At 42.7% G+C, this 25513-nt stretch overlaps 1 protein-coding gene across 1 annotated transcript in view; it reads left to right on the top strand.

The window, feature by feature from the left end:
* Positions 1-25513, top strand: part of tmem269 (transmembrane protein 269) — a 104477-nt gene that overhangs the window by 33137 nt on the left and 45827 nt on the right. The window contains exon 3 of the mRNA XM_080181506.1: positions 9619-9690. Coding sequence (XP_080037632.1) covers positions 9619-9690 — 72 coding nt within the window. The remainder of the gene's footprint in view (positions 1-9618; positions 9691-25513) is intronic.

A 25513-nucleotide genomic window follows, 5' to 3' on the forward strand; every position in this document is an offset into this window, starting at 1 on the left:
AACTGAAATAAAGCTGCCCCACCCCAATCAGTCAGCATTTCACTTTTCCCTGATCATTGCCTCCCCACTGGGGCCCTGCCCATGGCACAGGTTGGCATGGACTTGTTCACATCTAGGTGACATCATGTCAGTGCCAGCTGAATATCTGGTGGTGGGGGAAGTCCCAGAGAGAGTGCTCTCTAATGACTTGCTAATGTATTAGAATGACTTTCTTGGTATCCTGTGATTTCACACTACTCCACTGATGAGGGGGCTGGAAGATCAGAAAGGAAGATCAGAAACATGCCAATGCGAATCACACTTTGAGTCTCTGGATTTTGAGTGCTGTTGTTCCCACAATGTCATTATTATCATTTTGTCATTTGATTATTATCAAAACTATAATTAGAAAAGTTGGCAAGAAAGACAAAGAATGCTTAAGTTTAAACATGGCAAATGAGGTCAGCTGAGTGCATTGTGCACGTGCAGGAAGTGCTACCACATGTAGAAAGTTGAGCTCCAGGTTTTGGAGCTCAAGTGGCAGCTGGAATACACTGGTCCATGAGCAAAGCTGAGAGTTATGTGGATAGCATGTTTAGAGACTGGGGAAAGAAGGGTGACTACCAGGCAGTGCAGAGTTTCCTGAGGTGCAGCTTCCAAATCGGTTTTCCATTCAAGTGAGTGCAATCACAGCCAAACTTCTGGTACCATGAGCGGCATGACATTACAGGAGACGAGGAAGAAAGAAGGAAGACCAGCAATGATAGGGAGTTAATTAGTTAAGGGAACAGACAGACATTTCTGTAGCTGCAGATGTGACTCCAGGATGGTGTGTTGCTTGCTTGGGGCCAGAGTCAAAGATGTCACTCGCTGTCGGGCATTCTGAAGGGCGATAAGTCAGAAGTTCTGGTACACATTGGTACCAATGAAGGATGAGGTCTTGTATCAAGAATTCGGGGAACTGGGCAGCAGATTAAAAAGCTGGACCTCAAAGGTTATAATCTCTTACTGCCGGTGCTATGTGCTGGCAAGTGTAGATGTGAGAGAATAGGATAGATGAATGCATGGCTCAAGTTGATGCAGGACGTACGGTTTTAGATTCCTGGATCGTGTGGACTGCTTCTGGGGAAGGTGGGACCTGTTCAAGTGGGGCGGTCTGTACTAGAACCAGAATGGGACCGACATCCTTGCAGATGGGTTTGCTATTGCTGTTGGGAGGAGTTTAAATTAGTTCAGCAGGGGCAGAGGACACAAAGCAATGGTACAATAGGGACACAGCATACTGAAGGAACCAAAACAGAGCAACTTCAGCTATGTTAAATTCTAATGGAGTAAGGCAAGGTTGGGTGACCTCTAATGCTAGGAGTATTATAGCTAAGACTGATGAACTGTTGTAGGTTGACATGTGGAATTGTGATATTGATACCATCACAGAGACTTGATTGAGGGATAGGCAGGACTGACAGTTAGCCATTCAAGGGTATAGGATCTTCAGGAGAGGGCATGACAGAGGAGGTTATATTGCATTATTTTTGGAAGGATCTTCAAATGAGGCTTTGTGGGTAGAGCTTAGGAAAGGGGGCAGTCACATTGCTGGTAATGTATTATCGGTCCCCAAATAATCAACGGGCAATACAGGAGCTGATATGTAGACAATTGACTGAGTGTGTAAAAGTAATTAAAAATAGATGGAGTGATGATAGCTTGACACTGTTAGGTAATACTGTCAATGAATAAGTACAGACAGTGTAGGCCAGCTGAGTAACAAAGTCTTTACAAGTAATCATGAGCGCTAATGGATAAATGCAAGCAGGTGAGTATAAACAGTCAGTGAGCTGGTGTTAAACACTATGCAAACTAATTCAGGAAGAGCGAGTATCACCTGTAATCAAGGTATGCATGGTGTCAAAGCAGGACAGTCCAGGAGATTTTTTCGCCACAGAACAATATGGTGAGGTTACATGTAGTGTGACATGACCTGAGATCAAGTTAAGGCTATCTTCGTGAGTGCTGAACTTAACTATCAGTTTTTGTTCCACAATTCTGTGTTGTTGTGCACCTGGAAGGCTGCCTTAGAGAAAGCTTATTCGAAGAGTGGAGACAGTATCCTTGGCCAATGAAATGTTTTCTGACTGGGAGGGAACACTCTTGCCTGGCGATTGTTGCATGGTGTCCGTTCATCCATCGTCGTAGTAACTGCATGATTTTGCTGATGTACCATGCCCTGGCACATCCTTTCCTGCAGTGTATGAGGTAAACTACATTGGCCGAGTTGCATGAGTGTACTGTGTGCCTGGTGGGTAGTGTTTCCACATATGATGGTGGCATTTGTATTGATGATCTAGCAAGTCCTTTAGAGGTTACTGTGGTAGGATCGTGTGGTGTTGTGAACGCTGTTCCCCTGAGAGTTGGGTAGCTTGCTGTGAATGATAATGTGTTTGAGATCGTCATCCAGTACTTTCCCAGAATGGAGAAACTATGCCAGGTTCTTCACAGCCGTATGCATATCATCAGTGACGACGAACATCTCACCAAGGCGATCCTTGCACCTCCATTACTTGCCTTCAAACAGCTGTCTAACCTCAAACACACTATTGTTCGCAGCAAGCTGCTTGGCCAGTGTAGTTACCTCATATACTACGGGAAAGGATGCCCGGGACATGATGCATTGGCGAGACCATACAAATACTATGACAACAGTTGAATGGACACCACACAACCATTAACAGGCAGGAGTGTTCCCTCCCAGTCAGTGAACACGTCAGTGGCCAAGGACACTTGGCCTTTGATCTTCAAGTAATCGTTCTCCAAAGCGGCCTTTGAGATGCACAACAACTCAGAACTGCCAAGCAAAAACTGATGGCCAAGCTTCATACTCATGAGGACAGCCTTGACTGTGATCTCAGGTTCATTTCACGCTGTATATAACCCCAACATATATTCCTGTGGGGGAAAAGTCTCTTTGACACCATGCATACATTGATTACAGGTGGTGATTTTTCTACCTATGTTAGTTTGAATAGTGTTTAACACCATCTTACTCTGTTTGTAATCCTCTCTCTGCTTTAAATTATCAGTTCTTGAGTCATCCCTTCACTTGTTATATAGCCTGTTGACACTTTGCACATACTGATTTATAATTAACTACTTGCGTTTAATTGTCAGCATTCATAATTACTTGTAAAGATTTGTTATTCAGCCGGCCTACGTATCTACTTATCCTTTGACACTGTTGATTACCTGTTAGTGTTGGGCTATCATCACTCCACCTATATATTCTGTGCTTGTGCACCTCACTTCGCTTCATCTGATGAAGAAACAGCACTCCGACAGCTTGTGATTTCAAATAAACCTGTTGGACTGTAACTTGGTGTTGCGTGACCTCTCATCTTGTCCACCTCAGCCCAACACTGGCATCTCGTCATAACTAAAATAGGGTACTTATGTTGGGTTTTCAACTTCCCTAACATGAATTGGGATAGTCATGGTGAGAAAGGATTTGAGCGAATGGATTTCTTGAAATGTATTCAGGAGAGCTTTTATGTCATTATATAGATGGTCTAACAAGGGACGGCACAGTGCTGGATCTCATTCTGGAGAGCGAAGCTGGACAAGTGTTTGAGGTGGCAGCGAAGGAGCATTTTAGTCATAGTGACCACAACACAGTACAATTTGAGTCTGTTATGGAAAAGGACAAAGATTGCTTGCAATTAAACGGTTTTGGATTGGGGGGGGAAGCAATTAAAGCAGGTGAAAATACATTGGGAAAATCTACAGCAGATTACTGGGATTGGGGGCATAAAAAAGAACTGTGAAGAGTACAGGCTTAACCTGTTCCCTTTTAGGAGCAATAAAACTCACCTGATGAAGGGGCATACTCCAATAGCTTGTGTCTTGTGCTACCAAACAAATCTGTTGGACTTTAATCTGATGTTGTGAGACTTCTTACTAAGGAGGAGTAAGCCCAGGGAAACCTTGATATCCAGAAATATTCAGGACTGGATAAGAAAGTAATGAGAGGTTCTTAGCAAAGGGACCAACAGCGGAGACTCTTAGTGGACTATGGAAAGTGCAGAGAGGAACTTAAAAACAATTAGGAGATCAAAGAGGGACATGAAAAAGCACCGACTGGTAGGATAAGGATGAATCCCATAGTATAACCAGAGAAAGAGGTCCCATTAAGGAGCAAGGGGGAAATCTGTCTAAGGAACTGGATGACTTTGGTAGGATGTTAAACATGTGTTTCACATCTGACTTTACTTGGGAGAAGGAGAATTTAGGTACAGATTTCAGAGAGAGGAGGTTCTTGAACAGTTTGACATAGGGAGTGAGGAGGGATTGGAGGTTTAGTGCACTTAACAGTGGAGACATCTCCAGGACTGGATGAGTTGTATCCCAGATTGCTGTGTGAGGCAAAGGACGAAATTAGAGGGACTCTGACCCAAATTTTTAATTCCTCTCTGGCCATAAGGGCAGTACAGTAAGAAGTCTTACAACACCAGGTTTGTTTGGTAACTCATCAGGTGAGTGGGAGTTGTGTTCACAAACAGGGCATATAAAGACGCAAACTCAATTTACAAGATAGTGGTTGGAATGCGAGTCTTTACAGGTAATCAAGTCACACACTGTGAGTGGAGAGAGGGTCAAGCACATTTTTTTTTGTCTCCAGCCAGGACAGTTAGTAAGATCTTGCAAGCCCAGGCAAGTCGTGGGGGTTACAGATAGTGTGACATGAACCCAAGATCCCAATTTGAGGCCATTCTCATGTGTGCGGAAGTTGGCTATCGGTCTCTGCTCAGTGATTCTGCATTGTGTCGTGTAGGCCACCTTGGAAAACACTAACCCGAAAATCAGAGGCTGAATGCGTGTGACTGCTGAAGTGTTTCCAACAGGAAGAGAACATTCCTGCCCGGTGACTGTCGAGCGATGTACATTCATCAGTTGTCATATCGTCTGCATGGTCTCCCCAATGTACCATGCCTTAACATAAGAAATAGGAGCAGGAGTAGGCCATCTAGCCCTTCGAGCCTGCCCCGCCATTTAATAAGATCATGGCTGATCTGAAGTGGATCAGTTCCACTTTCCCGCCTTCTCCCCATAACCCTTAATTCCCTTGTCTGTCAGAAATCTATCTACCTGTGACTTAAATATATTCAGCGAGGTAGCCTCCACCACTTCAATGGGTAGAGAATTCCAGAGATTCGCCACCCTCTGAGTGAAGAAGTTCCTCCTCAATTCCATTCTAAATTGCACCCCCCCCTTATTTTGAGGCTGTGCCCTCTAGTTCCGCTATCCTTTCTAAGCGGGAAAAATCTATCTACCTCTACGCTATCTTGCCCTTTCATTATCTTGTAAGTCTCTATAAGATCCACCTTCAGCCTTCTAAACTCTAACGAGTACAGACCCAGTCTATTCAATCTCTCTTCATAGGCTAACCCCCCTCATCTCCGGTATCAGCCTGGTGAACCTTCTCTGTACTCCCTCCAAGGCCAATATATCCTTTCTGAAATGCAGGGACCAAAACTGCACACAGTACTCCAGTTGCGGCCTCACCAGTGCCCTGTACACTTGCAGCAAGACCTCCCTGCTTTTATATTCTATCCCCCTCGCTATAAAGGCCAACATTCCATTTGCCTTCTTGATCACCTACTGCACCTGCAGACTGGGTTTTTGCGATTCATGCACAAGGACCCCCAGGTCCCTCTGCACTGTAGCATGCTGCAGCTTTTCGCCCTATAAATAATAATCCCTCCTACTATTATTTCTACCAAAGTGGATAACCTCACATTTGCTAACGTTATACTCCATCTGCTAGGTCCTCGCCCACTCACTGAGCCTATCCAGATCTCTCTGCAGACTGTCCACACCTTCCACGCAATTTGCTTTTCCACTCATCTTTGTGTCATCAGCAAATTTCGTTACCCTACACTCAGCCCCCTCCTCCAGATCGTCTATGTAAATACTTGGGACATCCTTTCCTACAGCGTATCAGGTAGAAACGTTGGCCAAGTTGAAAGAGTATATACCGTGTACGTGGTGGATGGTGTTCTCACATGAGATGATAACGTCCGTGTCGATGATTCGGCACGTCTTGCAAGAGGTTGCTGTGGCAGGGTTGTGTGGTGTCATGGTCACTGTTCTCCTGAAGGCTGGGTAGTTTGCTGCAGACAGTGGTCTGTTTTGAGGCTGTGTGGTTGTTTGAAGGCAAGAAGTGGGAGTGTGGGGATGGCCTTGGCTCACGGGATCCAAGGTGACTTGGCACATTGGATCCAAAACTGATTTAGTGGTAGGAGACAGAGGATGGTGATAGGTGGCCATTTGTGTGACTGGAGATCAGGGCTCAGGAGCATTTTACAGGAATCAGTGCTCAGTCCCTTATTGTTCATGATGTATATAAATGATATAGATGTGAATGTGCAGGAGATAAGTTTGTGGATAACATGAAGATTGACAGGATGGATGATAGTGAAGAAAAAAGTCTTGGATTTTAGAAATATATAGATGGGTTGATCGGATGGGGAGATAAGTAGCAGGTGGAATTTAACTCTGAAAAGTGCAAGATGATGCATTTTAGGAGTAACAAGACAAGGGAGAACTCATAAGAACATAAGAAATAGGAGCAGGAGTAGGCCATCTAGCCCTTCGAGCCTGCCCCGCCATTCAATAAGATCATGGCTGATCTGTCGTGGCTCAGTTCCACTTTCCCGCCCTCTCCCCATAACCCTTAATCCCCTCTCTTATCAAAAACTCAATGAATGACAGGGCACTAGGAAGCTCAGAGGAATAGTGAAATCTTCGAGTGCTTGTCCATAGATCCCTGAAGGTGGCAGCACAGGTTAATAGGGTAGTTGAAGACATGCGGGACACTTCCTTTATTAGTCATTGCATGGATTATAAGCGCAGGGAGGTTCTGTTGGAGCCATATAAAACTTTAGTTAGGCCATAGCTGGAGTACTTTGTGCACTTTGGTCACTTTACTATAGAAAGAATGTGATTGCACTGGAGAAAGTACAGAGGAGATTCACCAGGATGTTGCCTGGGATGGAGCATTTGGAGCTATGAAGAGACACTGGATTGGCTGGGGTTGTTTTTTTCAGAGCGGAGAAGGCTGAGAGGTGACCTGATCGAAGTGTGTAAGATCATAAGACATCTGGAAAGTGTGGAAGGGTCAATAATGGGAGATGTAATTTTAAGGTGAAGGGCAAGACATTTCAAGGGAGTCTGAAGAAAATTTTATTTAACTTTGAAGATGGTGGGACTCTGGAATGTATTTCCTTGGAAGGTAGTAGAGGCTGGAAATCTCAAACTCTTAAAGTACGTAAGATAAACACATGAAATGTCAGAACATTCAAGTCTATGGGCCAAGTGCTGGAAAGTGGCATTAATGTAAATTTAGTGTATTTTTATTGGTGTAGATTGGCCAAAGGCTTTCTTCTGTACTATATATACTCTAGCATCATTACACCTATGGGAATGGCCAGAAGCGCCATGTCAAAGAGTTCATGCAGATTATGCTGGACCATTCAAAAGACAAGCATTTTTTATTATGGTAGACCCACACTCAAAAGGGTCTCAGTCGCCATTTTGTAGACTACGTCTTCAGAATGATAGACTGGGTAAGATTTTTGCAAGATTCGGTCACCCTGAATAACTTGTTGGCAACAATGGGCCATAGTTCATTTCACATGAATTCATAAATTATCTAAAGGAGAATGAAATCCAATGCATTGGATCAGCACCTTATCCTGCCACAAATGCAATACCTTGTTAAGGTACCATATGGTAGGTTGTTGCATAAGGTTAAATCTCATGGGATCCAGGGTGCGATATCTATATGGATACAAAACTGGCTTCTTGACAGAAGCCAAAGGTGGTTGTAGGGGGCTGTTTTTCAAACTGGAGGACTGTGATCTCTGGTGTGCCTCAGGGATCAGTGCTGGGTCCACTGTTATTTGTCATTTATATTAATGATTTGGATGAGAATATAGGAGTCATGGTTAGTAAGATTGCAAATGATATCCAGATTGGTGGCATGGTGGACAGTGAAGACAGTTATCTTTGATTGCAATGGGATCTTGATTAATTGGGCCAGTGGGCTGACAAATGGCAGATGGAATTTAATTTAAATAAATGCAAGGTGATGCATTTTGGTAGATTGAACCAGGGCAGGACTTGCTCAGTTAATGGTAGGGCGCTGGGAAGAGTTACAGAACAAAGAGATCTAGGGGTAGATGTTCATAGCAACTTGAAAGTGGAGTCACAGGTGGACAGGGTGGTGAAGAAGGCATTCAGCATGCTCGATTTCATCGGTCAGAACATTGAATACAGGAGTTGGGACGTCCTGTCGAAGTTGCACGAGACATTGGTAAGGCCACACTTGGAATATTGTGTGCAGTTCTGGTCACCCTATTATAGAAAGGATATTATTAAACCAGAAAGAATGCAGAAAAAGATTTACTAGGATGCTATCAGGACTTGATGGAATGAGTTATAAGGAGAGGCTGGATAGACTGGGACTTTTTTCCTCTGGAATGTGGAAGGCTGAAGGGTGATCTTATAGAGGTCTGTAAAATAATGAGGGGCACAGATCAGCTAGATAGTCAATATCTTTTCCCAAAGGTAGGGAAGTCTAAAACTGAGAGGGGAAAGATACAAAAATATCCAGAGGGGCAACTTTCTCATAGGGTGGTGAGTGTCTGGAACTAGAGATAGCAGTAGACACAGGTACAATTTTGTCTTTTTAAAAAGCATTTACATAGTTACATGGGTAAGATGGGTATAGAGGGATATGGGCCAAATGCGGGCAATTGGGATTAGCTTTGGGGTTTTAAAAAGAAAAGGTTAACATGGACAAGTTGGGCTGAAGGGCCTGTTTCCATGCTGTAAACTTCTATGACTCTAAATGGGCTGGCTAAACGATTATTCAGACAATGAAGCATTAGATGTAACTCATGAGCAAGGATCACTTTCAAAATGACTTAAGCCAATTCCTGATGACATGCAGGAATATGACACGTTCAACAATCAAAAGTTCCCCGGCATTACTCATGGTAAAACGTCAGTTCAGTGTTTGATTTGCTGAAGCCGCCAAAGACTAGAAAGATTGTTGAGAGGAAACAGCAAAGGCATGTTGTACAACATGAGAGCAGGGCTAAATGCCATGTCTTTCAGAAAGCTCAAAAAGCATTGGCAACAAACTATATGACCAGTAAAAAGTTGGTACCTGTCATCATATTAGCACAAACAGGACCTCTCTCCAAAATGTTCAAACTCAAGACAAGGTTGTATGAAGAATACACGCTGACTAATTTTTAGCAGCAACAACAAGATTGCAGGGACAGTCAACCGAGAGTTCACAACAAACTGTGCCAAGTAAAGATTTGTACATGCCTGAGAATATGACAGTACCACAAGTGAGGACACTCCAAAACCAAGTAAACGTCCAAATCCTACATTGACTCCAGTTGAGATAATTATGGATGACATCAGAAACACCAGAAATCGCAGTCAGAATGAAAAAGCAGACGTCTGAGGTTTATCGACAAGCACATCGGAATCAATGTTCCCAGGAAAGTGACTTGTGTTTACTAATTATTTATATTGTAAGTTTTGTTAACGTTATACTGTGTTTCATTGCAGGAACCTCTGATGTAAAGGGGGAGAAAAGAGTTTTTTGTGGTATTTTTAAAGAGAAGCTTGCAGTCCACAAAGGTACAAAATAAATTAGTTTTATTAGAAAGGTGATTACTCTTTGGCTGTTATAATAGTATCCCACTCAAATAGCCAATGATGGCATCAGTGTGTCAAGTGATTGAACTCTTAAAGTGACCATCTTCCAACTAGGAACAACATGAACATACAACGAACACTGGAAATAGAAGCAGGAATAGGCCACAAGACCCTTCAAGCCTGCCCCGCCATTTAATACAATGATGGCTGATTTATGCCAACCTCAACTCCTTTTGGGTGTGATTTTCTCATAGCCCTCTATTCTGCGATTTATCAAATATTTATCACCTCCATTTTGAATATTTCTAATGATTCAGCCTCCACCACCCACTGGGGCAGAGAATTCCAGAGATTCACCACCTACTGAAAGAAATTTCTGCGTGTCTGTTTTAAATGATTGGCTCTTTTATCTTGTAGCTGTGTCCCCTTGTTCAAGGCTCTGCCACTTGTAAAAAGATCTCACCATCAACTCTGTCAAGCCCCCTCAGGATCTTGTATGTTTGAATAAGGTCACCCCTCGCTCTTCTACGCTCCAAGGAACACAGACCCAGATTATTTAGTCAGGTTTAGAAAAACCTCTCATCTCAGGAATTAGCTTGGTGAATCTCCTTTGGACTGCCACCAATGTTACAATATCCTTTTTTTCTAGGCAAGAGGACCAATAGGAAGGCCAGTTTTATTTTGAGGTCCGCCTTTCCTTTTCAGTTTCATTTTCAATTCAACTTCCGTTTTGAGGGTCTGCCTCAAAAACATACAAATTACATTTAAAAATATAGGGGAAATCTTCTGGTCTGCAGATCATTGGAGACCAGAGGCTGGATTCTCCAGCTTCAAAAGACAGCCCTCCACAACTCAATGCCCTGCAGAATTGGGTGTCAGCCAAAAATCCAAATTCCCAACAGGCATCAAGGCTGTCAGGATTTACCAGGCTGGAAGCCCATTGTGGGCAGTAACTCATTAATTATACAAAACCACTAATTGTAATACAGTTAGTAGACTAGACAGCCCATTCGCCAAATCTGCCTGCCTGCCATGCACCTTCCCCCAATGGGAATGGCACTGGACAGCCTTTGGTATTGCTAATCACAAGTGTGGACACAGCATGCTGGACCCCAAGGGTCTAGGAGCGCATCAGTAATTTATGAGTAAAGAAGGGCTTCCTCCCACCACTCAAATCATGGGTCACCACCTTCTCCCACCTCAACACAGAGACACACACACTGCAGGCATGAGGGTGACCCAACCCCACTCTCCCTCCCCCTTCAACCCCTTTACCCTCAGGCCAGACATCTTGGTAGTGTCAAATGGGTCGACCTCGTCTGGGATGGAACCTTCATGGCAGACCTGATGATCATCCCTGGCATGGTGATTTCAGGCAGCCCCGTGATCAACATCTTTATTCCTGCCTGTCAGCTGTAAAAATTCTGAAGTGGCCAGGTCACTTTAATCTCCATGTTCCCTGGTCACCTGGCAGGCTTTTAAGTCACAGCAGCATTCCGTTCTGCAGCAGAGATTTCCCTTTCTCCGTCAGAAGTTGCAGATGTGAGAGCCCTTTAAAGTCCTCTCACAGAGAGAAGACATCAATTTCACCTGGTGTGTGGGGGGTTCTGTTCTGCACAGCTGTGTCCTCGGCTCCAGTGTATTCACAGAGCTTAGATTTGGTCTCTGAGGCTTCCAACCAAGCTGAAACCTTTGAAACCCCCTCTGTTGTATTGAAACTTTTTGATCTATGTCAATTTCAATTTCAACATGCAATGCTTTGAAATAGGCTTCCATTGACAATGGATATCTCTTCATGCTCCAGTACGCTGTTTATTTTTATTTCCCTTCACACTTGAATGCATCTCAAGTACCTCCATTGTTCCTAACTGCAATGTTTACTTAGATATTGATTGACAATTGTGGCTTTTTCAGAAGGAAAAGAAATCCGGGAAATTATAGGCCAGTAAGTTTGACGTCGGTGCTGGGCAAGTTATTGGAAGGTGTGATAAGAGATAGGATCTACGAATATTTGGATAGACAGGGACTTATTAGGGAGAGTCAACATGGCTTTGTGTGAAGTAGGTCATGTTTGACCAATCTATTAGAGTTTTTCGAGGAGGTTACCAGGAAAGTGGATGAAGGGAAGGCGGTGGATGTTGTCTACCTGGATTTCAGCAAGGCCTTTGACAAGGTCCTGCATGGGAGGTTAGTTAGGAAGGTTCAGTCGCTAGGTATACATAGGGAGGTAGTAAATTGGATTAGACACTGGCTCAATGGAAGAAGCCAGAGAGTGGTTGTGGAGGATTGCTTCTCTGAGTGGAGGCCTGTGACTAGTGGTGTGCCGCAGGGATCAGTGATGGGTCCATTGTTGTTTGTCATCTATATCAATGATCTGGGTGATAATGTAAATTGGATCAGCAAATTTGCTGATGATACAAAGATTGGAGGTGTAGTGGACAGTGAGGAAGGTTTTCAAAGCTTGCAGAGGGATTTGGACCAACCAGAAAAATGGCAAATGGAATTTAACGCAAACTAATGTGAGGTACTGCACTTTGGAAGGACAAACCAAAGTAGAACATATAGGTTAAATGGTAGGATTCTGAAGAGTGTAGTTGAACGGAGGGATCTGGGAATACAGGTACAGAATTCCCTAAAAGTGACGTCACAGGTGGATAGGGGTCGTAAAGAGTGCTTTTTGTACATTTGGCCTTTATAAATCGGAGTATCGAGTATAAAAGTTGGAGTGTTATGGTAAGGTTACATGATGTGGATGTGCCGGCATTGGACTGGGATAAACACAGTAAAAAGTCTGACAACACCAGGTTTTAGTCCAACCGATTTATTTGATAGTAAGCTCACAAGCTTTCGAGGGGACTCCCTCTTCGCCAGGTGAATGGAGAGTTCTGGCCTCGGACAGAGCATATAAAGCACAATCTCTAAACTGTCTGTGCTTTATATGCTCTGTCCGAGGCCAGAACTCTCCATTCACCTGACGAAGAGGGAGTCCCCTCGAAAGCTTGTGAGTTTACTATCAAATAAATCGGTTGGTCTAAAACCTGGTGTTGTCAGACCTTTTACAAGGTTATATGAGGCATTGATGCGGCCGAATTTAGAGTATTGCGTACAGTTTTGGTCACCTAGTTACAGGAAGGATGTAAATAAGGTTGAAAGAGTGCAGAGACGGTTCACAAGGATATTGCCGGGACTTGAGAAGCTGAGTTACAGAGAGAGATTGAATAGATTAGGACTTTATTCCCTGGAGCGTAGAAGAATGAGGGAAGATTTGATAGAGGTATATAAGATTTTGATGGGTATAGATAGAGTGAATGCAAGCAAGCTTTTTCCACTGAGGCTAGGGGAGAAAAAAACCAGAGGGCATGGGTTAAGGGTGAAAGGAGAAAAGTTTAAAGGGAATATTGGGGGGGCTTCTTCACACAGAGAGTGGTGGGAGTGTGGAATGAGCTGCCAGATGAAGTGGTAAATGTGGGGTCACTTTTAACATCTAAGAAAAACTTGGACGGGTTCATGGATGAGAGGGGTGTGGAGGGATATGGTCCAAGTGCAGGTCAGTGGGACTAGGCAAAAAATTCCTGTTTTCCTGCCAGCATGATCACTTAGCCTGAAAATGGGAGCATTCTGCCCCAGATGTACAACCAAAGATGTTCAGATCCATTAGGAGGCACATCACATCAACCTACATGACAATTGCCTGGGAATTTGAACTTCTGATGGGCCACTCCCCTGCCTCCCACATCCTCCCATGAATATCTCCGACTCTGCGTTGGAGACTTTTTGGACAGTTCTGAATGGTTATCCAGAAAATATTGGACAGATTAAAACATAGCCTACCTCCAGAAGTAACCGCCACTACTCCACCAACTTCTGATTACTCCCCAATATCTACTCCAACCTGACTACCCCTCTGTCCCAACTACCCCATGATGCACCCACTTAGTCATCTACCCACCCACCTACCTACCTACCTAACCATTCACTTATTTACCCACTCAGCCATTTACTGATCTAATCACTAACATTCAGACTGGACATTTAAACTTATCATATGGCAACTAATGCATTAAAAGGGGGCATTTTCTGAATTCCAAAACTCTGCTCTGTTCATTGGTGTTCCACGTTTCAGGAAATTCTGGGCTTAGAAGGCCCTGAAGAAATGAGGAGCAGCAGCAAGACTGGGGAATTTGAGCCAAGTGGCAATCTGGCGATTATTGCCGCTCCTCTGAGTCACAGATTCCTTCACAGCGCCAAACTGGTGAAGTCATAACATACAATTAGCAACAAGCTAAAAAGTGAGAAGTAGCACGCACTAAACAATGTAAATGTTCCCACACCAATTGAAGCTGTACCTAACAATGTGGAAATTTGCCTACATTTGTCTTCATAGGACAAATAAAACCCAATTAACAGTCCAATCAAATCAACCATGCTCCATTAGGTTCTGCCAGAACCACTTGGCTCCAAATCTCATTACAGCCTTGGTTCTAATATTGATATGAGCTGATACCCCATTCAAGACTCGACTAGTGTTTTATAAAGGTTCTTTATACTGACTTGCTTTTGTATTACACAACTCTTTGTTAAGCCCAGGGTCCCTTGTGTCTTTTTAACTACTTTCTCAACCTGTTCTCCCACATTCAATGATGTGTTCATCTGTTAAATGTCCTTCCATTCATTCGCCTGTCTGGCCTCTTGAGTTGTATCACTGTCTTTCTCACTACATTATAAAACATCTGCAAATTTTAAGATTGTGCCCTGTACATCCATTCATTAGTATACGAAAAGCAGTGGTCTTACTACTGATTCCTGTGGAACACCATTTTCTTCCAGGCTTAAAAAAAACTCTTCATTTTCAATCATTTATCCAATTTTCTAAACAGGCTGCCACTGCCCCTTTTATTACAAAGAACAAAGAACAATACAGCACGGGAAACAGGCCCTTCGGCCCAACGAGCCTGCGCCGCCATCTTAACAAAGCATTTTTCCTACACCTCCCTTGACTTATGGTACCCCCATTGGAAACCAGATTCAGGGGAGAATAATTTAGGGACAATTTGTTACACCAATCAGCCTAAGAGCACATCTTTGGGGTGTGGGAGGAAACCGGTGCACCCGGACGAAACCCACGCAACCACAGGGAGAATGTGCAAACTCCCACAGACAATGGCCCAAATCCATGTATCTGCACAGCTAGCAGTGATAGTCACTGAGCTGTTGTGGTGCCCATCTGCTGGTCTAGTTTTAAGCACACACAACGACGCAAAGTACTAGGCCACTCTCGAAACATCCAAGAGCAGCCCACGCATGACCCACCATGTGCATGCCCCTCGTTAGACAACAAGGTGGACCGACACAACTGCGGAGTGATAGAGACAAAACATGCATTTAAACTCTACTGGCACGCCTGTTATGTGGAGCCTTGATAGTAGAAGATGAATATGCTGTAGGATTTTTCTCATGCTCTTGCGATGGTAAGCTACAGCTTTAGCTGGTATTAGTAGTTGTACTACTGCTTGCACTTGGGTAACCCTAAGCTTTGGCTTTTACCAGACTACATCTCTGTTCTTTGGGTTAGGTAAGTATGGTAACTTCACAGTAAAAGTGCACAAAAATCAGGGCTGGTTTTTCCTCCATTCAGATGGGAAGTTCAAATCAGGAAATTTCCTAACCTGGCAGTCTACTTATGTTAAAAGGGCCCTGCTAGGGAGGTGGGAGCAGGATGGAGTCAGTCCCATGTCTCTGGAGGCAGTACTGAAGAAGTCTCATTAGAAGAATTACCTTGGTTCCCTGAGACTTGAGCTCAGTTGTATAAAAGACAATTAGGCCCTCTAGCCCTCAGCCGCATATCACCTCCATGCCATCTTATCCCTCTTTCATAGCCACTTACCCAGTATCCAGTATGGGCAGACCTCTGGAATCATGTGAAGTTCAAAAAAAATTTCTAACAACCTAAGGAGAGTCTCCATTATACACATTTGCAACCGAAAAAAAAATTGTCATTCGTGAAATCTGTTCAAAAAATACAAATCCCTTCAAGTGTTGATCTCTCGTCAAAAACAGGCAAACATCAATTCACAAACACATTAAAAGACTTCTAACCCTTTAATAACATAAAACTGTCTTTAAAAATGTATATTTCCTGCACAGCTGAGAAGGATGATTTGAAACTCAGCCAATCATTTTTAATGGGCTCAGCTGGCATAGCCCTGAGAGATTTGGGAAATGTCAACAATAACTTCTATTGGAACTGCAGGAAGAGATGACTAATGGATTTTTCCAAACTACATCAGTTGACCTGTGAATTGATATACTCTAATAGTAGTTCCTATTTTTTTCCACAATAGAGTGAAGACTAACATAATAGTTAAATAAAAAAAAGAGAGAGCATCTGTTAAAATTCAGTTAGTCCATTCACACTGGAATCTTCTCACTGTAACTAGGTTTCAGTGTACCAGTTTTGGTCTTTATACAATTGAAATTGCTAAAGTGATTTGGAAAGATTTTTAAATTGTCTGTTCAATGATGCATATGCTTTAAACATGTTTGTTGCTGAGCAGAGAGAAGTGCTTCTCAACAGAGGTGAAAATCAACAAGGGACATGCCCCAGGCCACTCGCACAACTCCTAGCGACCAATGAAAGCAACATTGGCGGATATCAGTGAGCAAGTCGCACATCTGCCTCTTGGCCAGAGAGTGGTGCAGGGAGAGCTTAAGAGAGAAAGGAAAGACATGTTTGTGAGTCCGTGTATAATGACATACTGATTCTAGATCAATAAACAGTGAATTTTACAATTCAACTTAAGAATGATTCAGTGAATACATCACTTGTTCTGACATACTTTTAACAACTTTGTCTTTATCAGCTTTTACATAAAATTGAGAATATTGATTTCATTACCAAAAAAATTTCAAACATGAATATATTTTGTCAGCAAGATTTGTCTCTATCATTTTAATTATAGAGATTTTCTTAAGCTACTTTATTATATTTAATATGTGTATGCAATGGAGACCGCTGGATAATTTTAGTTTGGTTTATCTAAAATTTTGGCACAATTTTCAAACGTGTATAATTAGTCTTACATTTACAGGTCAGAAAGAGGCCACCTGGCCCATCATGTCTGCACCAGCCAAAAAAATGAACCAACCAGCTTAGTCCCACTTTACAACATTTGGTCCATAGTCCTGAAGGTTAAGGTACTTGAGGTGGGGATCCAGGCACCTTTTAAATGAGTGAGGGTTTCTGTGTCTATAACTCTTTCATACGGTGAATTCGAGACCTCTACTACCATCTGGGTGAAATCACCTTTCTTTACCTCCCTCCCACCCGATCTTTCTACCAATCACCTTAAATCTATGTCCCTAGTTACTGACCTCTTTGCTAAAGTAAATAAGTCCTTCTCATCCACTCTATCCTGGCCGCCCTCAGTTTTGAACATCTCAGTCAAATCTACCCCCATCTATCTGACCTTTCCTCATAATTGTAATTTTCCAGTCCTGACAGCACCTTCATAAATCTGGATAAAAGCAAATTACTGCAGATGCTGGAAGCTGAAACCAGAAGAGAGAATGCTGGAAAATGTCAACAGGTCTGGCAGCATCTGTAAGGAGAGAAAAGAGCTGATGTTTCAAGTCCAGATGACCCTTTATCAAAGCTTTGACAAGGTGTCATCTGGACTCAACGTGTCTTGGTCCCCCCATGTTAAGAACAAAGAACAACACAGCACGGGAAACAGGCCCTTCGGCCCAACAAGCCCGGGCCGCCATTTTAAAATTATGAATGCCCTCCTCTACCCATAACCTTTGCCTACACCTATTGGGGAAGATTGAGGGAAGAGCCCACCAACAACTCTACTTTCTCAGAAGACTAAGGAAATTTGGATGTCAGCTATGATTCTCATCAACTTTTACAGATGCATCATAGAAAGCATTCTTTCTGCTTGTATCACAGCTTGGTATGGCTCCTACCCTGCCCAAGACCGCAAGAAACTACAAAAAGTCGTGAATGTAGCCCAGTCCATTATGCAAACCAGCCTCTCATCCATTGACTCTATACTTCATAATTAAGGACCCCACGCTCCCCTGATATTCTTTCTTCTATGACTGTAACACTACATTCTGCACACTCTCGCTTCCTTCTCTATGAATGGTATGCTTTGTATAATGCAAAAGAAGCAATTTTTACTATGTTAATACATGTGACAATAATAAATCAAATCAAAAATTTATCACCTTACACTTCACTGGGTTGAATTCCATTTGCCACCTTTCTGCCCACATGACCATTGATGTCTTTCTGCAGTCTACGGTAATTTTCCTATCAACCACTGGCCAATTTTTTTGTGTCATCTGCAACTTGATCATTCCTCTACATTTGCATCCAGATCGTTAATATATACCACAAAAGCAGGGGACCTAGTACTGAGTGAAACCACACTAGGAACTGACATCCTGTCACAAAAACACCCATCAGAAATTACCCTTTGTTTCCTGACACATTTTGTATCCAGCTATTACATTTCCCTGGATCACATAAGTTTCTATTTTTTAATTAGTGTGCAAGTCTGACCTTGTCAAAAGTCTGGCTAAAATCCATGTAGACCACATTAGCTGCACTATCCTTCTCAATCCTCCTTATGACTTGCTCAGAAAATTCGATCAAGTTAGTCTGACACAATCTTTTCTTTCATCTTTAATTAATCCATACCTTTCTGTATGACAGTTTATCTGGTCTCTCAGAATTGATTCTAATTACTTGCCCGCTACCAAAAAGGTTAGATTGGCCTGTAGCTTTTTGATCTATCCATCACTCACTTTTCAAACAAGGGTACAATATTAGCATCCTCTGGCACCACACCTATACAGTAAGAAGTTTCACAACATCAAGTTAAAGTCCAACAGGTTTATTTGGTAGCAAATGCCCACTAGCTTTCGAAGTGCTCTCCTTCGTCAGTGAATGGGAATTCTGTTCACAAAGAGGGCATATAAAGACACAAATTCAATTTACAGAATTATGATTGGAATGTGAATCTTTACAGCTAATCAAGTCTTAAAGGTACTGACAACATGAGTGGTAAGCACAGGTTAAAGAGATGTGTATTGTCTCCAGACAAGAAGTTAGTGAGATTTTGCAAGTCGTGGGGATTACAGATAGTGTGACGTGAACCCAAGATCCCGGTTGAGGCTGTCCTCGTGTGCGGAACTTGGCTATCAGTCTCTGCTCAGTGATTCTACGCTGTTGCGTGTCGTGAAAGCCATCTTGGAAAACGCTTACGTGAAGATCAGAGGCCAAATGCCCATGACCGCTGAAGTGTTCCCCAACAGGAAGAGAACAGCCTTGCCTGATGATTGTCGAGCAGTGTTCATTCATCCAATGTCGTAGCGTCTGCATGGTCTCCCCAGTGTACCATGCCTCATGACGTCCTTTCCCGCAGCACATCAGGTAGACAACATTGGCCAAGTTTCAAGATTATATACCATGTACCTGATGGATGGTGTTCTCACATGAGATGATCCGGCACTTCTTGCAGAGGTTTCCGTGGCAGGGTTGTGTGGTGTCATGGTTCCCCGGAACAGAGAAGCTACATCTCCTCCGGAGGCTTTCCCGCAGTCTCCTGTTTAGTTTCGTTTTATGCTCTGTACAGTCAACAGCTCCTACAATAAAACTTTTTTGCTATTTCAAATCTACGTATTGCAAGCCAGATTTTTTTGTTTGAAACTACAACCCCTTGCGTATTTAGGACATTAGGAAAAGAAAATTGGCGATGAGTTGGGACTTAATTTCATCAAACACAGCAAGAAGCGATCCTAAAGTTTAAAAAAAAATCATTGTGGGTCCTCAAACTTCAAACATTAGAAGGCTGGGGAAAATCAACAGCTTAAAGATTGAAGTGCCAGTGAAGGAAGACCAATAAGAAAAAGAACAATTACCTTTGTTGCTGGGGAAAAAAATTGGTGATCTCCTCTAAGCTGCAGGTTCCTTGCACATGCTGAAGTGTGTTGTGGCAGAGAGGAAGATTCACTGCACAGTTGATAAAGGATGGAAGATCTGTGTGGTTTTAAAAAGGGGGGGTTTATCAGTCAGCAATTCCAGGTAGTATCTGGCTTATTTGAAAAGAGGGAATACTCTACTGTACGGTTGGGGCTAATTAAAATAAAAAATTAGTCAACTCAGTGGCCTCAAGGTAAAAAAGTGGAGTACTGGGGGTGAGGGGGAAAAAAGTACTGAGCAGTCTTGAGTTCCTAGTGCCTGCAAAAGAAATGGCAGGTCAGTTAGGATCGAAACGAATAAAATTGCAAACATGTTGCTCATACCAGCTTTTCTCAGTACAATAGGAAGTAAAACCTCCAATTTGCTTTGGAGCTTCGTTCATCCAGCAAAGTCTGGAACCAAAACATACGATGACTTGACAAAGATTCCTGAAGAGCATTGCTCTCCAAAGCCACTTATCACTGAATGATCCAAATTCCATGGAAGGAATCAAATAGATGGTGAAAGCATTGTTCAGTTTATGGTAACTGTAGAAAGGCTCGCACAACATTGTGGATCTGGTGAGTTATTAGAAGATACTCTTCAAGACTATCTAGTTTAAGGTCTCCAAAATGAAGGCATCTGGAGAAGATTGCTTACTGAACATGCTTTGACTTTAAAGTAGAAATCACAATGTCAGTTTTTTTGCTATTTGGTGCAGATGAAAATCCACAAGTTGGGAACTTCCCATAGAAAGTCAAAACAGCAACAAACATGTCACAGAAGTGCTAAAATGGGCCATTCAGTGATCAAGGATTGTCAGTGCAAGAATTGTGGCAAAATGGGTCACATTGCAAAAGCTTGTCAACTTCCGCTGAGAAGGATATTCAGGAGAAAACTGTGTAGCTTTTGCATTCTACAAAATTAATTTACAATATGGAATAAAATAATGATGACTGAAAAAGAGAATGTCCAGAAATATGATGCAGAGCTCCAACTGAACTTCTTATCCATGCAGGGTGAATCACAAATATTCTGGGTGATTCCGAAGTTAAGTTGATAATCTGTTAGGATGCTGTCGTATCTTTAATTCCTGAGACTACATGCCAACAAAAGCTGAAGCATATTCTTTTAAAACCAGCTCATGTGGTTTTAAGGACATAAGAGATTGACCATGATATAATCTTTTAATGGCACAACATGGAGTTGAGAAGACAGACAGCGGAGTTACCTCTCCATGTTGTCTGTGGTAATTTTCCAGCTCTATTTAGAAGATCATGGTTGGATAAGATAAAGCTTAACTGGAGCACTGTCAACTGATTAGTTAATGCCAAAACAGACCTACAGCACCTTCTGGCTAAATATGAGAGTATTCAAAGAGACACTTGGCTCAATGAAGGGAGTTCAAGATCAAGTCTAATAGACCACTACAGGAGTTTTTCAGAGACCTATGTGTTTTACTGGCTTCAGGTTAGAGATTTCTCTATTAATTACAGTTCAGCAAATATAAAGAACTCACGGAGGCAGAAATTCTGGTTGAAGACACACTTTATTTTGCACAGCACTGGTCCACATGAGGAAGAACAATTTGGAGGCAACCCAAATCATTCTAAATTATATTTGTTATCAGCATTGCAACTATAGATTTTTCAGAAATTATCTGCCTGCCTATTCTGTTTGCCATGACCCGATGAGTGAATTATTTCAGTATGAATTATTTACCTTGGCCAATAACATCATATTCTCTGGCAGCATGAGAATTCATTGGTCCACAGAATTCAGAAGCTCTTGCCCACTGTATGTTAGCAGCCCCAATTATGTAGGTTGTAGAGTTCAAAGGTTCCTTTCCCACGGTCTTTTAGCAACCTCAATTAATTAAGTCCGTAGAGTTCAAAAGTTTTCTTTCTCACTGTCTGCTAGCAGTCTCTTATTGAAGAAATTGAATTATTCTGATTATTCTAGTGTCTGGAAACTTGTACTTTCTAAAGCCCACATTGATAAGAGAGTTTTTAGTAGCTGTATTGTTTTCAAAGAATGTGGTTCTTTTTGCTCAACTATATCCCATCATGCTGAGGGCAGTCTGCAATTGGCCAAGATGTACACAATATCACGTTTTTCAAAAATACATGATTAAATTCTGTACAGTGGTTATGTGTTTCTATGCAAACAGTTCCTTTGGTCCTTTATACTTCTTCTATACTATATTCACTCCAAATTAATTTGATCTTAATCTATTAATCTTTTAGTTTCAAGTTATCCTAAATCCTTCTAAAATATCTCACCTCTTGGTGCTCAGTCAGCTCAAGATAAGGCCGTTAAATGGATGTTTTTGAGTAAATATTCACGGGCGCTGGAGGGTTATTTGGCATTTGGGATCCCCTTTTCTCCACATGGACTGCCATTATTGTTGCTGAAACCATGTGTAGACTGCTTGTGCACAGCAGCATTTGAGCAAATATACAATTACAATAAATGCTAGATCACAATAAAAAACCCTTGTATAATTGATGTTCCTAACAATTGTAAAGTCCACCCCCCTCTCCCCCAACCCCCACCCGCAACAAAAGGAAAGGGTTGAGACTGCTTGATTTTCTCAACCTCTTTAATATGACCAGCTAGATCTGTAATAGATGAATTATCTGCTGTGTGTACAGCAACCATTTCATCATTGATTTCAGTAAGGGCATTGGCTGGAACATTGCCAACTTTTTCTAAACTTGCAATTAGTCTATTGTCGTCTTGTGTTAATCTCCCAATACCATACTGGTGGAGCATCATGCCAAAGTAGCATTCTATTAGCATGATAGCACGCTATCTTTGTTAGAGAAAAAAGGTGAGGAGAATGATAAATGTATGGGACTACATATCCAAGGTAGCATGATCCCTCCCAAGAGCCAAGAATACACACTGTCCCCACAAATCCAATATGTACCATTGAGCGTTGGGTAGGTGTTGCTTCCCTTAAAGCAATAAGAGACACTACAAGATTGATCATCACCGGGTGAACTCATGCACAGCTGTCTGGGCCAGTTTACAGTATTGTACTAGTCACTTGTACCTAAATTACTCCCAGGACCACCTTTATTCTCAATACAATATGCCCCCTTTGGCTTTGGTACTATTTATTTCAGGCTGAAACTGGGAGCTGGGTTTGAAAAGTTAAGGATAGGTGTATACCTCTTCATGTGACCCTAGTCTACCTGCACAGGATGTGCTACTGTGGAATTTTATCCTGTCATAAACACTAAGGTATCCTGGTAGCCAACATCCAGGGAATCTAAAGCACTGGACATGTTGGTCCAACATCAATTCAGACCATGAAAGGGGCACTGGTCACAAAGATATCTCCCATCAGTATGTGTAGGGACATGCAGGCAAACCCAACACTTCGATTGGTTGTCAAATAGGAGGCAGAGAGTGGGGGTCAACGGGTGCTATTCGGATTGGCGGATGGTGACTAGTGGAGTGCCCCAGGGGTCGGTGCTGGGGCCTCAGCTTTTTACCATTTATATAGATGATCTGGAGGAGGGAACCGAGTGTAGGGTGTCGAAATTTGCTGATGACACCAAGATTGGGGGAACGGCAAATTGTGCGGAGGGTGTGGCGAGTCTGCAGAAGGATCTAGATAAGCTGGGCGAATGGGCCAGGAAATAGCAAATGGAATTTAATGTTGGCAAGTGTGAGGTGGTCCACTTTGGTAGGAAGAATGGTAGGAAGGACTATTACTTACGGGGCGAAAAACTGCAGCAGGTGACGGTGCAGAGGGACCTTGGGGTCCTTGTGCATGAGTCGCAAAAACCCAGCTTGCAGGTGCAGCAGGTGGTCAGGAAGGCAAATGGGACGCTGGCCTTCATAGCGAGGAGGATTGAATATAAAAGTAGGGAGGTCTTGCTGCAGCTGAATAAACTGGGCTTGTACTCGTTAGAGCTTAGAAGAATGAGGGGAGATCTCATTGAGACGTATAAGATGATGAATGGGATGGATAGGATAGAGGTGGAGAGACTCTTCCCGCTCAAAAAAGACAGTAGGACTAGGGGGCACAGCCTCAAGATAAAAGGGGGGCGGTTTAGAACAGAGTTGAGGAGGAACTTCTTCACTCAAAGGGTGGTGAATCTCTGGAATTCTCTGCCCGTTGAAGTGGTGGAGGCTGCCTCGCTAAATATTTTTAAGACGCGGGTTGATGGGTTTTTGATAAGAGAGGGGATTAAGGGTTATGGGGAGAGGGCGGGAAAGTGGAACTGAGTCACGACAGATCAGCCATGATCTTATTGAATGGCGGGGCAGGCTCGAAGGGCTAGATGGCCTACTCCTGCTCCTATTTCTTATGTTCTTATGGTTAGAAATTATATATGCCATGTATAGGTAAGTGTTCATGATGTGGATGTGCCGGCATAGGACTGGGGTAAACACAGTAAAAAGTCTGACAACACCAGGTTTTAGTCCAACCGATTTATTTGATAGTAAACTCACAAGCTTTCGAGGTTTCCCTCTTTGTCAGGTGAATGGAGAGTTCTGGCCTCGGACAGAGCGTATAAAGCACAGACAGTTTAGAGATTACTGATTAGAATGCGAATCTTTACACCTAACCTGCTGTTCAAGTCCTAAAGTGGCTGACAATGTGTGTGGAAGGAGCACTGATCACAGGTTAAAGAGATGTGTATTGTCTCCAGACAGCACAGTGAGTGATGTTTTGCAAACCCAGGCAAGTCACGGGGTTACAGATAGTGCAACATGAACGCACTATCTGTAACCCCGTGACTTGCCTGGGTTTGCAAAACATCACTCACTGTGCTGTCTGGAGACAATACACATCTCTTTAACCTGTGATCAGTGCTCCTTCCACACACATTGTCAGCCACTTTAGGACTTGAACAGCAGGTTAGGTGTAAAGATTCGCATTCTAATCAGTAATCTCTAAACTGTCTGTGCTTTATACGCTCTGTCCGAGGCCAGAACTCTCCATTCACCTGACAAAGAGGGAAACCTCGAAAGCTTGTGAGTTTACTATCAAATAAATCGGTTGGACTAAAACCTGGTGTTGTCAGACTTTTTACTAGGTAAGTGTTGACATGCAGTTCCCGAAAGGAATGATGAATAACTTCAGATACTGGCCTTATCTGAGTTAAAACTAATAAACTCAATATCAAAAGAACAGAAACGTAAAAATTTTGACAATCAATGACCAACAATCTCTATAATCCATTCTATGTTCCGTGATTGTGAACCAGTATTGAGTAAGCATTATGTTTAGTTACACTCTTGTGTAGCAACTGCGTTACATTTAGCTACATGCTAATTATCTGATATATTTTAGATGATCCATCTGCTGCAGTCTTGTTCATTGAAATAGTTGATATGCGGGCGTGCCCTCTTGTGTTAACTGTATCATGTAGGTCTAAACAGCTCTCAATTAGTAACACAAGAACACCATTTCTATTTCTCTTCTCAAACCCTCTTGGCTCCTTTGTCTCATGCCCTGGCCAATTCTAGTGACCCATCTACAAATCCAAATTATTCCTACTACCAGCACAGAGGCCATAAGGGCTATAACAACCCCCTGCTTTATAGGTTTATCCACTCCCTGGGGCTGTTTGTGGAGGTGGATAATTACGGGGTTACTCATTGGGATATGATTTCAGTTGTGTCCAATGCTGCCACCGCGGGCTGGGCTTTTCACTAATTAGGGCACATGTTTGTTCTGCGACAATCAGTTCATTGGGTGCCTCCCATCATAGCCCTAACTGTTTTTTGTCTGTCATAAGCTTTACCATTACCTTATCCCCTGATGTGGGTAATTTGAGGGTATTCTCTGCTGCCATTTTAACCCAGTTTTAACCC

The sequence above is a fragment of the Carcharhinus amblyrhynchos genome, unplaced genomic scaffold (genome assembly GCF_965287045.1).
Source record: "Carcharhinus amblyrhynchos unplaced genomic scaffold, sCarAmb.v2.hapA scaffold_41, whole genome shotgun sequence".
NCBI lineage: Eukaryota > Metazoa > Chordata > Chondrichthyes > Carcharhiniformes > Carcharhinidae > Carcharhinus > Carcharhinus amblyrhynchos.